This window comes from Girardinichthys multiradiatus, chromosome Y (genome assembly GCF_021462225.1).
Source record: "Girardinichthys multiradiatus isolate DD_20200921_A chromosome Y, DD_fGirMul_XY1, whole genome shotgun sequence".
Lineage (NCBI taxonomy): Eukaryota > Metazoa > Chordata > Actinopteri > Cyprinodontiformes > Goodeidae > Girardinichthys > Girardinichthys multiradiatus.
The window spans coordinates 13952677-13968099 of NC_061818.1; the positions used below are offsets into that span (position 1 = coordinate 13952677).

At 40.9% G+C, this 15423-nt stretch overlaps 1 protein-coding gene across 6 annotated transcripts in view; it reads right to left on the reverse strand.

Annotated features, from left to right (window-relative positions):
* The window catches only part of LOC124864196 (RNA binding protein fox-1 homolog 2-like), a 67259-nt gene that overhangs the window by 32672 nt on the left and 19164 nt on the right, over positions 1-15423 (reverse strand). For 5 of the 6 annotated variants that reach the window (XR_007037272.1, XM_047358865.1, XM_047358863.1 and 2 more), the window contains exon 3: positions 2047-2244. Coding sequence is in view for 5 of the 6 variants with exons in the window: in XM_047358865.1 (XP_047214821.1) it covers positions 2047-2244 (198 nt within the window). In the remaining variant the exon portion in view is untranslated. Of the gene's footprint in view, positions 1-2046; positions 2245-14003; positions 14202-15423 lie in introns of those variants that run through there. The other variant, XM_047358864.1, reaches the window with a different exon arrangement.

A 15423-nucleotide genomic window follows, 5' to 3' on the forward strand; every position in this document is an offset into this window, starting at 1 on the left:
GTGTGTGGGGTGTATGTTTCGTGTGTGTGTATGGAAGATGCTGACATTACTCCTCCAGACAGAGGTGGCGCTGTGTGCTGCTGTAGCTGAGAATCAAGAGTGAAGGAGTGACGTCGGTATTATTGTGTGTGTGGGGTGGGTAGAGACGGCGACCGGAGCAGCGATGTATGAGTCTGTAAGCCCTGTGTTTTTACGTGCTGCAAAGTCATTAAAAAGAACCCCGAATCTCGTCAACAATTCAGTGTTTTGATGCTGTTTCTTCATGCTCAACTCAGCAACGTATGAGTGAGGGAGTTAACCCCGAGGAAACTAGTAACTTCGGCCCTGGAGAAAGCGTCTCCCCTGTGTCATCAGACTACGGTCAGGGGACAGAAACAGGAAAGGTTAACAGTACTAACGTTTGATTTAGTGCATCAAACTGTTTCTTTTACGTGTTTACTGAATCGGGGAAAAGTTCCCTTTCACGTTTTAACTAACGTTTGATTTCAACTTCAACTTCATAGACTCCAATGCATTCCTAACGTGCGGTTGGCTCTATTCAATAGATTTCTATGTAGAGGAGACCTTACCATGAGAGTGAATGGAGTTATCAGAACGCTGGTTTGTAGTGTATTAATAAAGTTTGACTGACTGACTTATCTGACTGTTTTGTTGACATTCTCTTTAGCACAGCTCCATCTAGTGGATGCATAACGCAACCCCAGTCAAATGTTTGACTGCAGTAGCTTCTATTCTATGCGCCTTATAATCCGGTGTGCCCTATATATGAAAACAGTTCTAAAATAGGCCATTCATTGAAGGTGCGCCTTATAATCCGGTGCGCCTTATAGTGCGGAAAATACGGTATGTTAATTTCTATGCCCTCAATACTCCTTCTGCATCAATTACTGCATCAATGCAGCGTGGCATGGAAGATCAGCCTGTGGTTCTGCTGAGGTGTAATGAAAGCCCAGGTTGCTTTGATAGTGACCTTCAGGTCATCTGCATTAGTGGCTTTGGTGTCTCTCATCTTCCTCCTGACCTAAACCTTTAGGTCAGGTCTGTTTACTGCACAGTAACATCAGTGTGGGTCGGTAGAAAGTCCTGCTGGAAACTAAAATCAGCATCTCCATACAGCTCATCAGCAAAGGGAAACATGAGGTGCTCTAATATTTCCTGGTAGATGGCTGCATTAATCGTAGACTACAGAAAACCAAATCATCACTGACTGTGGAAACGTCACACTGGAGTTGGACTGGACACATGGATTCTGAGCCTCTCCATTCTTCTCTGAAGATATTGATTTCCACATAAAATGCTAACTTTACTTTTAAATGAAAAGTGAACTTTTGACCGATAAGCCCCAGCCCACTTTTCTCCTTAGCCCAGGTAAGATGCTTCTGACGTCTGGTTCAGGAGTGGCTTGACACGAACAATCCAGCATTTGTAGCCCATGTGAAGGATTCATCTGAGTGTGGAAGCTCTTGATACGCTGACTACAGCCTCACTCCACTCCTCATCGAGCCCCCCAAATTCTTGAATGGATTTGACTTGACAATCCTCGCAAGGCTGCAGCTATCCCTGTTGCTGGTGCACCGTTACCTTCCATTCAACTTTCTAATAAATATGCTTGGATACAGCACTCTAAACAACCAGCTTCCTTAGCAATGGACTTATGTGGCTTACCCTCCTCCTGGAGGGTGTCAATAAATGTCTTCTGGACATCTATCCAGTCAGCAGTCTTCCCATAATATGGCCATTACATAACTTTTTAGATTAAAAAGGCCTCTTTTAAATTAATCTTATGTAATATTATAATTTCCTGAGACACTGTATTTGGGGTCTTCATTATATGTAAGCCATAACCGTCAAAATTATAAGTAGCAAAGGCTTGTAAAATGTCACTCTCTGTGTTATGAATCTGTGTAATAAATGACTTTCCAAAATCATTGACAAAAAATATTCTTATTTTTCTTATATTTTTATTTTTTGAGATGTACCTGTAAGGGGTATAAAAACATTTGCAAAGCCCTGTAATATCTCACATAATAAAACAGAAGTCCTTACATTGTTGTTGTTGGTTGTAGCTGTGGCTCCGTTAGCGCCGACTCCGACCTCTGCTGCACCTTGGCCCACAGCACCAAACATGGCCCCTGGGCCAAACTCTGCTCCCGGTAGGCCGTTTTGAGGAGGGGGTGGAGGAGGGAAGGTTGCAAAGGGTGGGGCCACTAAACCTTCCTGTCCTCCAGTTGAGTCCTGGGAGCCCTGTGGGATCAGGAATGGGGGGGTGGGGGTGGATGAATTGAAACACATTAACATTTATTCTCTCTGTGAATCTTCTACGACAGAACGGAGCCGAAACGAGAAGGGTAATATTCCTCCTATCAAATTTCACTCTGTCCCACTCCCTCCTTTATTCCCTGTGAATAATCCCCTCCCCCTCGCTCTACCTCCATATCTCCGACAGGCATGTGTTTTCAGTCAGCCAACCATAAAATATTTACAGCAAACCCATCTATTATTAAGAGTCACAAAAATTGATACACAGTTTGAGATACAGAGATGTTTTCGGGGATGGATGGAGGTGAGGAGAGAAATACTGTGACATATTAACTGTGACACATTCAAAGCTGCTGCAATGCCCAGTGATTGCTTGTTTCTGTCTTTTCCCTTCACCTTTAAAGCTGGAAATAATACTGCAGGCTAAATATACATGTATCTGCAGCTGGATGTGCAGCATATTTTAGCAAAACCAATATGCCAGCATATTCTTGCATTTTTCATGTGTGGTGACTCTGCACTACAGCTAGTCTAAATCCTTTTTTGCACCCAAGGACATCTTGGACTGAGCTGTATAAGAAACAGCTTTACAACAAAGGAAGTAAAAGAAATGAAAAGATGGATAATAGAAAAAGAGGAAAAAAACCTTTTCAAACCAGATAAACCGAAACTCTTTTTATCAGTAAAGGTTCAACACTGTGTTATACAATCATAGTGGTAAATATAGCAACTTTATGAGCAAACAGTCTTTTATCCACAGGAGAAAGAAACTTGACTTCAGAGCAGTCAGCCATGCATTTTGATCCTTTATTCCCATTTTGTGCTCTGCCCTGCCAGCTGAGACAAACAGTATGGTGGGTATGGTTGCCATGCAGTGTGGGGGGAAATCGCTTGACAAACTACATCTGGTTAAGGCAGCAAATTGGACAGGACATGACAAAAATAGACATATAGGTTGATGTTGTTTTCTTTTTCTTAAACTGGTGAGCAGATAGCTTAAGACGTAAATACAGCTATCTTTAACCAAAGTGTCATTTCCACCAGACAGCATCAAACTTTCTGTTCAATATGTGGTCTTAATAAGCTGCTTTTCTTCTGATTTTACTGTCTGATAACGGCAGTGGGAGTGTTTAAATATGGCTTTCTGCCCAAGGTGGGGCATGGTATGGCGGTGGCACTGAAAGCAAATATTACTGTATACAAAGTTGGTGTGGTGGTAAGAAACAATTCAGTGCTAAATGAAAGGGCCATTTTTGTGTTTAAGGAAGCAAGGGCTGGAATTTGACCAGTGATCAAGATAAGGGGTGGGCGATATGAACGTAATATTTTATCATGGTATTTTGTGGTATTTATTGTGCTGATGATAAAAGTGATAATAAAAACTATTTACAATTTCTTTTCAGTCTTTTTTAGGGAACCGTGTGGCTGTAACTGCATGTTAGAGCAATCATAGCCCCTTACAAACACAAGTGCTGCTCTTAAAAACTATACCAATTTTTAAACAGGCTTCATGAGGACACCAGTGCTCACAGTAACTGCATTTAATCATTTTCTTGAATTTATTGATATTTATTGATGCTCTCATGAAACAAACAGTGGAGAAAATTGTGAAAATAAAAATTTCGACAATACAGCTAGTTTTTGGGAGTTTTAAATCATTATTTAGAATTTTTGTTGTTACAATAATCAAAATTCTTATCATGATAAGAAATATTTTCACAATAACAATAAATGATATGATAAATGCCCACCCCTTATCAAGATTTTACACTAGTCTAGACTAGTCGGGATATTTCTAAAGCATCCTTTGTAAAACATAAAATAGCCTTTCTATTGCCTTCAGACCACCTTAGGCTGAGACAAACATGAACAGCACAACATAGACAATGGTCAAAACCCTGGCTTGAATTATTCACAACTGATCGCAGATGCTTTAAATTACATTTTATAGTTGGTCAATTTATATTATACATTTTTTAATACTGCAACATTATATATATTGCTGGATTGCTATGACTTTACAGTGAGGTGGCTGTAAAAGGGACTCACCAAGGGTGCCATTCATACAAGAAAAATCACTACAAAACAGTCAAAATGTAAATGAGTGAGGCTTTAATGGGGATGCAGCTAACATGTACTGTCGTGTGAACTCAGTAATAACAGGCAAGCAAAACTTATGCAAAATGCTGACACTGAGTGGATCTCAAATGCGTTTAAATTATACATCTTATTATAAATATAATTTTTAGCTGAGTAATCATTGAAAATGAACATAATAAATATGATGTGTTCAATTAATATATCCAGAATCAGATTTTGTACCATTCTGGATGATCCCATGGTAATGACGTGACTCGGTGGTTGGCCCTCTGCCGTGAGCTGAACCTGGGCTGGCTGACGCCCAGAGACACTCTGTCTCCAGACAGCCTTTTTAATTAGCCGGAGTTACTAAGATGCCGCAACGTGAATGGGCTCTTCCTCTAATCATATAGCTTGACAGCTCACTGCTCTGCTGCAGCGATGGGCAGTATAACAGGCAACTGAAACAGGCTGAAAGGCCCATTGCAGCACAGACAGCTTCTGGGGACTGAGCCTGGCAGATAGCGGATGTTGCACAATCCAGGCGAGGAAGAGATAGAAAGCACTGGAAAACTCATGTGCTGCCATTCCTATTGTGCCAAGGCCGAGTACAAGTTTAATGTCACCTATCGACAGAAAAGGAACCAACAAATCTGTTTAAAGAGATAAAAGCAACAGAAATTCACTGGTTAGGTTTCTGCCTTCCCTGGATGTGTGCACTTGTTAAGGCATGTGAGCCCATGAACATGCAGTGACCTGTATGAAGCCACCAAAGGGTGTGTCTTACAGGCATAGCCCAGCTCAGGGGTTCATTTCTTTCAGGACACTGGGTGCTGGGCAGAAGGAAGGAAAACAGGATGAATGAAATATCGAGCAGCAAATGCAGGAGGCGGAGTGCAGGGAGAAAAGACGTTATTGACTGAATGCTGCAATCTTAACTCTTGATTATCTAGTTTTATTCTGAGACTGATTCAGTAGTGCGGGGTTAAATATCTTCACTGTCTTGAATATATCTAAACACCCCTTGTTGGGACCTTATTAGAAAATTCAACCAGAAAGTAGCTTATGATTGTGAAGTGGAAAGGACGCATACTCAATAATTTGCAGAAGAATCTTTTGTTGTGGTTCCAGCTACAAGACTTCTGGGGCTGCCAGCTTTCTACAGCTGGACCGAAATTTTCCTCGTTGCAGAACTGCTCAAGTTCAGTCAGACTGGATGGAGTCTGTCTCTGATCATCAAGTTGTAAGTCTTGCCACAGATTCCCAGTTGGAATTAGGTCCAGACCTGCTGGGTCATACTAAACCACTAGTATATTTTGATCTGTTTTGGGCCGTTGTCCTGCAGGACCATGGACCTCTACCCCAGTCTCAAGTCTTCTGCAGTCTCTAGCAAGTTGTCTTCCAGGATTGCCCTGTTATTTAGCTGTATCAACCTTCCCATCACTCTGACCCTCTTCACTGTCCCTGCTGAAGAAAAGCATCCCCATGTCATGATGATGCCACCACCATGTTTTACTGCAGGGTTTTTGTGTTTATATTGGCCAAATTTGAGGGGTGCCTATTACCCTTGAGTAAAAAAAAAAAACACTCCAGTTTTACTAAATTAACAAAAAGATTTCAAACAAAACTGTAAAACATGATCTACCTGGTGTTAATTAAAGCGAAAAAACAACATTTATGCTGCTAATATATTAATTCTGGAGGAAAATTTGAATTCTATGAAGCTCATATTCGCTGCTTGAATAGTTAAGGCCAGCCAGCAGCTACATCTTAATAACAGTAATGAGCAGTGATCCTAGTTTCCATGCCGTGACTTTCCAACTTTCCAAACAGCCGACTGTCTTGCTTCTGACCAACAGAAATGAGACTGATAGAAGTGTACAGTAACAAATAAAGGAGGGACCAGGAAGGAGTCATCCTTCCTGGGCTGGGAAAATTATATATAAATTCACATCTGTCAAAAATTAAAGCAAAAATAGAGAGGTGTTAAAAAATAAAATGAAAATAATGACAGACACATAACAGCTAAAGATTAAAATGGTGAGTTATTGAATAGATTCTTTCCTTTTTGTTGTTGAGTTTAATGCCACATTAATTTATCAGCTAAACTATTTATCAGGCAAGTAATTCATTTATTAAGCTACTGATTTATTTAAGAAATTATTCCTAATTGGCAGATCTGGTCCTCCATACAATGGAGCTGCTCACTCCTATATGGCAGGATTATTTAGTCAAGCAGAGGAAGGAGGGAAATGGAAAATAAAGAGATGATGGGAAAATAAAAATGAGGCCTAGGAGTGGCGTCGTAGAGGAAATTATGAGGAATTCAAATTACGTTAGAGCTGGCCTGAAAACTTTCCACAGTGAATTCTGACACTCTGAGATATGATTTAAACAGACCAGGCTTCAAGTTGAAACGGCACGGAAATCAAGCTGAGCAGAAGTGACAGAGAAGGTCACGACACAACCCTAATAAAAAAAAACACAGTGGGAGGAAGGCTTATTCATTAGAGCACTGAACTCATGCACCCAGAGAAATCTGCAGCAGCTGAGCTACCTGCAACACCATATGGTTTTCCATACACCCAAAAGAAGTGAGGGGGAGGGGAGGCTCCTTTCAAGCTTATCATGCCAGCGTCTCCGACTGTAGCCTCCAACTCTCCGAGGAAAGCACAAATGAGCCTCGCGGACAGAACTGACAGCCACGTAGTGAAGCTACTGAAGCTCATCAATCAAACCAATTCATGATCATTTGTCTAAGTGTCTGCAAAGTTGTCTCGCTGCAGAAAGAGCTGCTCTACTTATAGGTTCCCCTACTGCTGCAAACCATCCCTTTTCTTTCCCTGTGGTTCTAGTAAGTAGTGCTTACCTTCATCTCCCACCTTCCTAACAACCAGCCCCATCCGTTAAATTTCTTCTTTAAACCACCACCACACACCATTGAGGTTGCTTTAATCCTAGTCTGAACTGTGGAGAAGACACAGCCTTTCTCCTTACATGGTCATGTAAGTATGGAAATCCCCCCGCCTCTAACTCCTGGCTTTGGTCCATTCAAAATTGGCCGATTTTATTATTAAGACGCATCGGTGAATATTTGGATTTGCAATGCCATGCTAAAGTATTCATACCCTTTGAACTTTGTTGTGTTTAAACCACAAATTTCAATGTATTTTCCTTTTTGTATACTGGAAGAGACCAATACTATAGAGTGTATATTTGTGACATGAAAGAAAAAGACATTGTTTTCAAAATGTTTTCCAAATTAAAAAAAATCTGAAGAGTGTGGTGTGTATTTATATTCACCCTTTTGGTCTGATCGGAGCAGGTGTTCGACTAAGGGAAGATCCAATGTAAATGTTTTGCCCTACATGCAAAACACAAAATTTGGCAATAATCTAATACTCCAAATCCCCCTAAACACACCATTCCCATAGTGAAACATGGTTTTGGGAGCATCAAGCTGTGGTAATGCTTTTCTAAATAACGGCAATGAAGATATCGGTTTTGATCAACCAAGACATCATTATGATCATTGATCATTATGATATCTTCTGTAAGCTTTAGAGTCTGGGTAACTAAGTTCTATTTCACTTTATATCTATGCGTCTTTCCAAATGGTTAAAGATATCATGGCATGAAGAGTGTAAATGCATGGCACTTAATGCTCTTCATCCCATTTGATGAAGCCTGAGGTCATTTCCTAAGGAGGAGGAGAGCTGAATAGAAATGCCCAACACACTTTTAGATTTTACACTTCATTACTTTGCACTTTTTTGTTTTAGTCTACATAAAATACCTATAACACATATTGAAGTTTGTGTTCTTGACAAATCATGAAGTCCAAGAGGTATGAATACTTTTGCAAGGCATTGTAAAACATATTAGGTGTAGTTTTAAATCAGCATAGCACAGCTGGGATCACTGCCATAAAAAAGGTATTTTTCCTTACAATACACAGAACAATGAAAACTAGAAAATGCAGAGTCAGGGTTTTAATGTGCTACAGAGGGGTCACTTTACAGTGTAGTACATTATGCCATGCTGTGTTTTCCTCCAGGTTACACTCTGCTGCAGTCGCCCCGGCAGACCGATAATTGTTCTTATTAGAACTGTTCATTCGAGCCTCGTGTTCTCCCTCTGGTGAAAACAAATAACTCACTTGGACCCCAAAGAACTCCTGCAGATTCTCATGATCTGACACACATGCATTATGTAGCTAGTGGGACTTCCTCAGCTTTCAGTTGAGTTAAAAAACTGAAAGCGTGACCTGACAGGTGGAACGGAGACGTTTTGCCATGCAACTGCAATCTCATGACTCAAACAAACAGTCTGCTGTCTGTCATTGCCAGTGGCTTTATAGGCCTGCTGAGATCTGTCACATGTAGCATGTTTATCGACAGCTCTGATCATCATCAGTGTCAGCATCATTATCATAATGAGAGGGACAGGCTTTTGTTCATTCCAACTTGGGCAACAAAGGCCAAAAATATACAGCTATGCAGTATTTAGATTATCGCATTTCTACCAAAACAAATGTTAACATTTAACCATAAAAATGACATTATGTAACAATTTAATTTGAAATATATATATATATGTAAAGTTTTACATGCTATTTTTCATTATTCTTTATTATCATGCAAACAGCTGTATCATGTCAGAGAAATGGGATTTATCTTGTTGGATGGATGGAAAAATCCAGCCTACTTCGCAAATTTTAAAAATGTTCTGAACAATACAAACATGAAAATGTCAATTTTTAAACATGGTAAACACTGTAGAAGGAATGATAAGAAGGGATGAAAAGAGCAAATGAATTCATCAATGAATAAATCAATTAAACAATGAGTCAACGATCAAATCAATCAATCTACAGCAATCCTGATATATTAGACATCTGGAACAGGTAATGCTAATAAGAACGAAGTTAAAGTAAGAAGCTATTTAAAAGGAAACCATTTCCTGTAGCATGTTGAGACATGTCCGCGGTTCATTCAGGCTATGAGGAAGAGCGAGGCTTAACGCAGGTAACAGGAAGGCTGAACAGTGCAGCAAATGCGTGCTGTTTTTATCCATTTTAGCTTTTAGTTTTTGTTCATAATGTCTGTGTTAATTGTGCAAACACTGGGAGGGGTTCAGAATTTTATATAAAGTCAAGGTAGGTGTCTGCATTCTCCAGAAAACACCCATGCAGATTGCTGATTCAGTAAGGCTAACGTCACCTTCTGTGCTAATACCTAATATTAGATGCTAAAAACAGCTCAAAATAAGAACTTCGTAATCATTTTGTCTGTAATTTAACAGCAAAAAAACATTTTACAGCAACTGCTCTGTCATACTTGGTGTGACGTCGCCTTTGCTCCTAATATACATAATGACCAAAAAAGATTCTAAAATGCTGTTCCTTTATCTCCTTATATCATAGTCCGTAAAGAGAAATCAGGGACCACTAAAACTGATATCTGCAATTCAATTCTAGGCTGTACTGCATTCGCATCTGTGTTCCACATCATGTGCGCTCAGCCTGTGTACGATCATGAATGCGCGCTGTGAGGTGTCATGTGGAGGACGTTCACACCTCACCCCAACTGCATACGGCCTCGGAGCCCGAGGCAGCGGACACTTAGAGCAGCATTAGTGTCAGACAATATCTTTGCAGCTTTAGGGGCGGTGAGGAAACAGTTAACTCTGAGGTGGAGTGGCTTCACACAGTACATTAGGCCAGCTGTACAGAGAGCTCAGTTTTAACTGGCTTTACTTTAGTCTGGAACTTTCTCTAAGGGTTATAAAGTACAAATACCATTATTCCCACCCTGTGGTTCTGTCCAGTGCAGTAGATAATGTGGCTAAGCATTAAAGTGCTCCTTATTAAATCCCTGACTAAACCAACTTATTGCTTTGATAAATGTGCAGCACAGTTGGATCATATGGCTACAACAAAAATCCCAATCTCCATGACAGAAGTATTTACATTTATTTTCTAATTTTTCCAATGAAAATGAGCTCAGTCTGGTAGTTTTAGATGTACTCGTAAAAATTTAAAATATTAACTATACTAAAAAGTTGGAAGTCAGGCACATCCGCCTTTAGATGGTCACTACCAAAATATGAACATTCAGGTTCAGCCTTCAGAGCAGTGCTGTCTAATTCATGTGCTACCTGCAGTTTGTGTTTGCTGGCATCAGCCTGATATGTGCTGACAGCAGGGCAGGTAGCCATTACAGCCCAGCAGATATGGGCGTGTGCACAAAGTTACAGCCACAAGCCTGATAAGAGGAGAGAATTTCTATAAATTTTTCATGCAAACTTTCAATCAATTTTTTGTGAACACTAAAAAAAGATATACATATATGGTAGATATTTCTACAGTAGTCATGCTTTAATTATTGGACAGAAGGACGATGGGAGAGAGGAAGGACAAACAGAAGAACGGCTGTCCAGATGCCTGTACGGACGGACGGATGGATGGACAATCAAATAAATAGATGGACAAATGAATTAACAGATTGATAAAAAGATGGATGCATAAATGGAAGGATGGATGGAGGTGTAAATGGACAGATGGATAAATGTGGAATGGAATGAGTGAGATTTTGAATAAAGTTAGGAAGACAGATATTTTTCCATGCTTTCCGTATTTATCCAGATATACGTTTTCAGACTTTCAGACAAAGATCATCGAGTAAAGTCTGATGGATTCAACCTTCTCTTAAGGAGAGGCGAATCAAAAAATGTTCTCTTTCCTCCTTATTTAAACCTAAAATATAACTGTAGAACAGTGTCCTAAATCTTACACAGACAAACTCAGTTACTCCTGTACTCTAAATAACTTATCTACAACATTCTAGAGAGATAGGCTACCAAAAATAGAAAGCGGTGAGATAAATTTTGCAGAGGAAAGATGTGGCTGGTGGAGTGTCACCTTCACAGTGCATTCCCGCACGGAACAACCCATCCATCCCTCGTTACGAGTTATATCCTCTATTTGGCGTCATTCTTGTTGAAGATGAATAATGTTTGTAGCTTCAAGATGCACATGTTTGCAGGAAAATTGAAAGTAAAACAGGGAAAACAACAAAGGGCAGAAGAAAAAGGAGAGACGATTGCTTCTCCACAAGAGATGCCTTTAAATTGTGACATTTAACAGGTGAGAATAGACCAGTATGAACAAATTGCTAATATAAGATGCTAAAGCCTGTTCAAAATATTTACTATCACTACTAAAATAACTATGCAGGTAAACATGCAGGTATCATTATGTGACGCAGCTGCTGGCAGTTTTCTATTGCAGTTACGAAGTGTTATTCTTCAAGTTAGTCGCCCTGGCAGTTAGCAGTGCTAGTTTCAGCTGATGTTTTTAATCTGTTGAGCGGTTTAGCATTAGCAAAGATAATATTTTAGTTAGCAAAATATGGGCTAGCAAAGCAAACTTTTTGGTTAGTTTTGCGCACCACTGTGCATGCTACTTTATTGGCATTACCCCAATCAAACCCTTTATATATTTGCCACCTTAAAATGTTAAATTTACTTTCATCAGAAATAATTTGTTAGTAAAATTAAAAGATTATTTCAAATCTAAATCTGCCAGGGTTATGAATAATTGTGGGCTTAACTGTCAGGCAAATACATTTATCTCCAGGGTTCAAATGTTCTCTCACGTCACTTCTTCCTGTGATAAATAGTAATTAATGACCGCTCCCAACAGGAAGGCCAGCCAAAATACATTTTGAGAGGTGTGAATTATAGTTCCTAAAAAAAAAAAACTTTTAAATTATCAGCAGATCAAAGCTTTACAAAAACCCAAGATCAGCAATATACCATAAATCACAGATCGGTGCATGTCTACACCAAACAGATTAATAATGTAAATCTGACGTGTTCTTGTATATTTGTTAACATACAAAATGTGTGTTTCAGACTTGTAAAAGAGACAAAAAAAGTGGTGATTTTGTGCACAGAAACAAGTTTGCCTCAGCACCTGCCTCTTTCAATCCAGTGGACAGATGAAGTTTAAACTGCATGAACAGCTTGGATGACAACAGTAAAAACTGCTCGACAAAGCCTTTGCCTCTATCCTCTCTCCAAATGACATGATGTGGCACACACACACAAACACATGCGTATGAATCATAACGTGACACTGTGTGCAGCTATCCTGTAGAAAGACTGCAGTATCAAATGTAAATGTGCATGTCTACACATGAGATTTTAGCAGTTGCTACCTCGCGTCTGTGTGCATTCTCCTCTTTATGATCTCGATCCGCTCCCAACAGCCGCCTTCGGGCTCAGAGGGAACCACGAGCAGAGAGCAGGACGTGCTAGAACAGAGCCAGAGAGCAGTTCTCATCCTCAGGCTGTCTCTTAGCTAAAGTAGCACAGACACACCCACCGTATGCTAAAAACACCCCTAGTACCTAACATAAACTGTATTGTAAATTAGGATTTTAAGTTTTTAGTGAAAGGTTTTACTCAGCAAGCGTAATGCAAATACAGTTTTTGCCTGTCCTTTGCCTCTGCTGGAGTAACACAACAAGAAAATAATCTATATTATAATAAAACAACCATCAGCAAAGATTTAAAATGCACCAAGAACTTAATCGATGAATGGATCTGGCCAGCTTGATCGGTGGTGAAACTCACAAGTTTTCCAATTAGAGAATCCCATCCCAGCTGCTAACAGGTGGCGCTAAGAACATGACTCTTCAGAGTGAATGCCACTCCTAAGGGAAGATAACTCAATTTTATCTATTTTCAGTATCAATGAGGGGAAGCCAGAAGACACAGGCAGAAGCTGTTCAAACTAAGCTCGTCTTACAACATGCCAAGACATTGTCTGCAGTTCTTTCTGGCTGTCAGAGAATGTGAGAGCAAGACTATCAGCAGCTAACATGAAGTCTGAATACACTCCAAAGTTGCTCCATTTTATGTCTTTCATAGTTATACCGGGAATCGAACCAAGGACGACCGCGTCAAGCTGGGTTGTGAAAATGTCTCTTGGAAATCTCAGAGTTAGGAAAAGGAAAGCATATATAAAGAAAGGTCTCCGTTTCAGCAATGCCAACTGCACTGGCTGCACTAATCGGTAATATATGATGCCATACGCAGTTTGAAATATCAACTCCTTAATCACTTTGTGTGTATTTTAAAAATAGCAATACTGTTTTACTGTGACTGCTCTTTCAGACAGCCATGTGAAATGGCCTCCGCTCATAATATATATATGTAATACTATTTGTATAGCTGCCCATATTATATTTCATAAAGAAAAATCTGAATCAGTTAAAATCTTTAAAGACAGATCAATGAAATCAGGACCATCGGCCACAAAATTGTAATTACTGCATTTTGAACTTCAACAAAACAAGCAATACAATCGGCAAATATTGGTTGCAGAGTGTTATACAAGGAGAGAACAGCAGAGCTGCTGGGACAAGCCCTGCTGCTGGTCTGAAAGTCTGCCAACTATCTGACAAAGGCCTCACCTGGGCCAAGACAAAGCAAAGCAGAACAGGGCAGTACCATAAACAGCACACCAATTACTCACATAAGGCCAAACTAAACTCATAAGAAATAACTGGTATAGTTTCTGCAACTCTGCCTTACATCAACGGACACATGCACGAGGTAGTTTTTAAAAACACGCTCTGCTGAAGAAGTGAACTTACCGGAAGCAGAGCTGGGTAGTACAGCCCCATCATTGTCTGATCTAGAGGAACAACTGCTGACCAGCTCTCCACTATCCCAGTACTTTCCCCCTCTCCTTCCCTTTGTGTCTCTTGTCCTCCTCGTATTCCTCCACCTCTCCTGCGCCTGTGCCCCAGGACCATGAGCTAAAGATGGCTTCAGTCCACGTCTGTCTCAGACGTTCAAACTCTCCCTTGTACCCCCCCCCCTCACTTAGATGGCGTCCCCCCTCTTCCCACTTCTCCGGCACACAAGCTCCGTCTGTCTGTCACTCTCAACCTCTTCTACTTGACTCGGCCCGACCGCTCTGATCCCCCTTGGGCCTATTCGTCTCTCTCCTCCTGCCAGCCTGAGTCTCTTCTCTCCTCCTCTTTGCTTCGAGAATGTCATTCACGTCTTGCTGCTACCCCCTTGCTTCCTCTTGTTCCCGCCCCTCTTTTAAAATCGTTCCCTCCTTTTCGGACTCAGTGCCTCCTATCCAACAAAGCATCCATCCCTCCATGTAGCCAACTAACCCTGTCTCCGGATGGAGTCAGACAGCTGTTTTTGGTGAGTCTTCAAGCCTCTGCAGGGAGAAGAAACATGAAAGGAAGAAGATGATGCCTTCAATCCACACGCTGGCTGCCTGAAAGTACAGAATGCGACCCCCACTGCATTGCAGCTTTTTTGGATGATTTATTTATTGCATGGCAGGCTGTCAGCTGTAATAAGCAGTGGTAGGTAGGCCAGAAAAGTAGCTAGTTGCGTGTGTAGGCTCCTAGATCATCATCTCTCTCCTGCAGCTGTCCAACTGAGCTCCAATTCCAGAACCTGGTGCTTCAAGCCTAACGAGAATCTGTATTTCGCTGCATTGCGCCTTTTTTCCCCCCTTCTGGCTCAGTTCCGCCACTTTCCAACACTGCATTGTTAGGAGGCGCTTAATTTGCAGAGATGGGAGTGCAGTTCCTTGCACTGCATTTTCATATGGGAGGGACTGAACTCTGCGGGGGAAAAAAAAGCCCTGATGCCAAGCATTCAGACATCTGCTGAGTCTGGCTAGAAACTGGGTCCAGAGAGATGAAGGGATGAGAGGGAAGGGAAAGATAAGTGGTGCTGGAAGGGTAGAGGGGGTAAAAAAGGCTAGCTGGACTACAGTCTGGGTGCAGTGGATGTGACCAAGAGATAACAGGATAGGGAGATAAATGGATAAAGAGCTGGTTGAGAAAAAGGCTGATGGATGACAGGATTAGGGCTGTAAGTGAGAAGGACGAGAGGATGAATGGGGGATGATCCCAGGATTAAGTCAACAAGCTGGACACAGCAATAAACACATGCATGCAATGTACACACAGATGTGCTTTAATTGGAATCAGGCTGGTGTACCTTGGCTGACCAACCAAGGCTACATCTATCTGAGAGTCA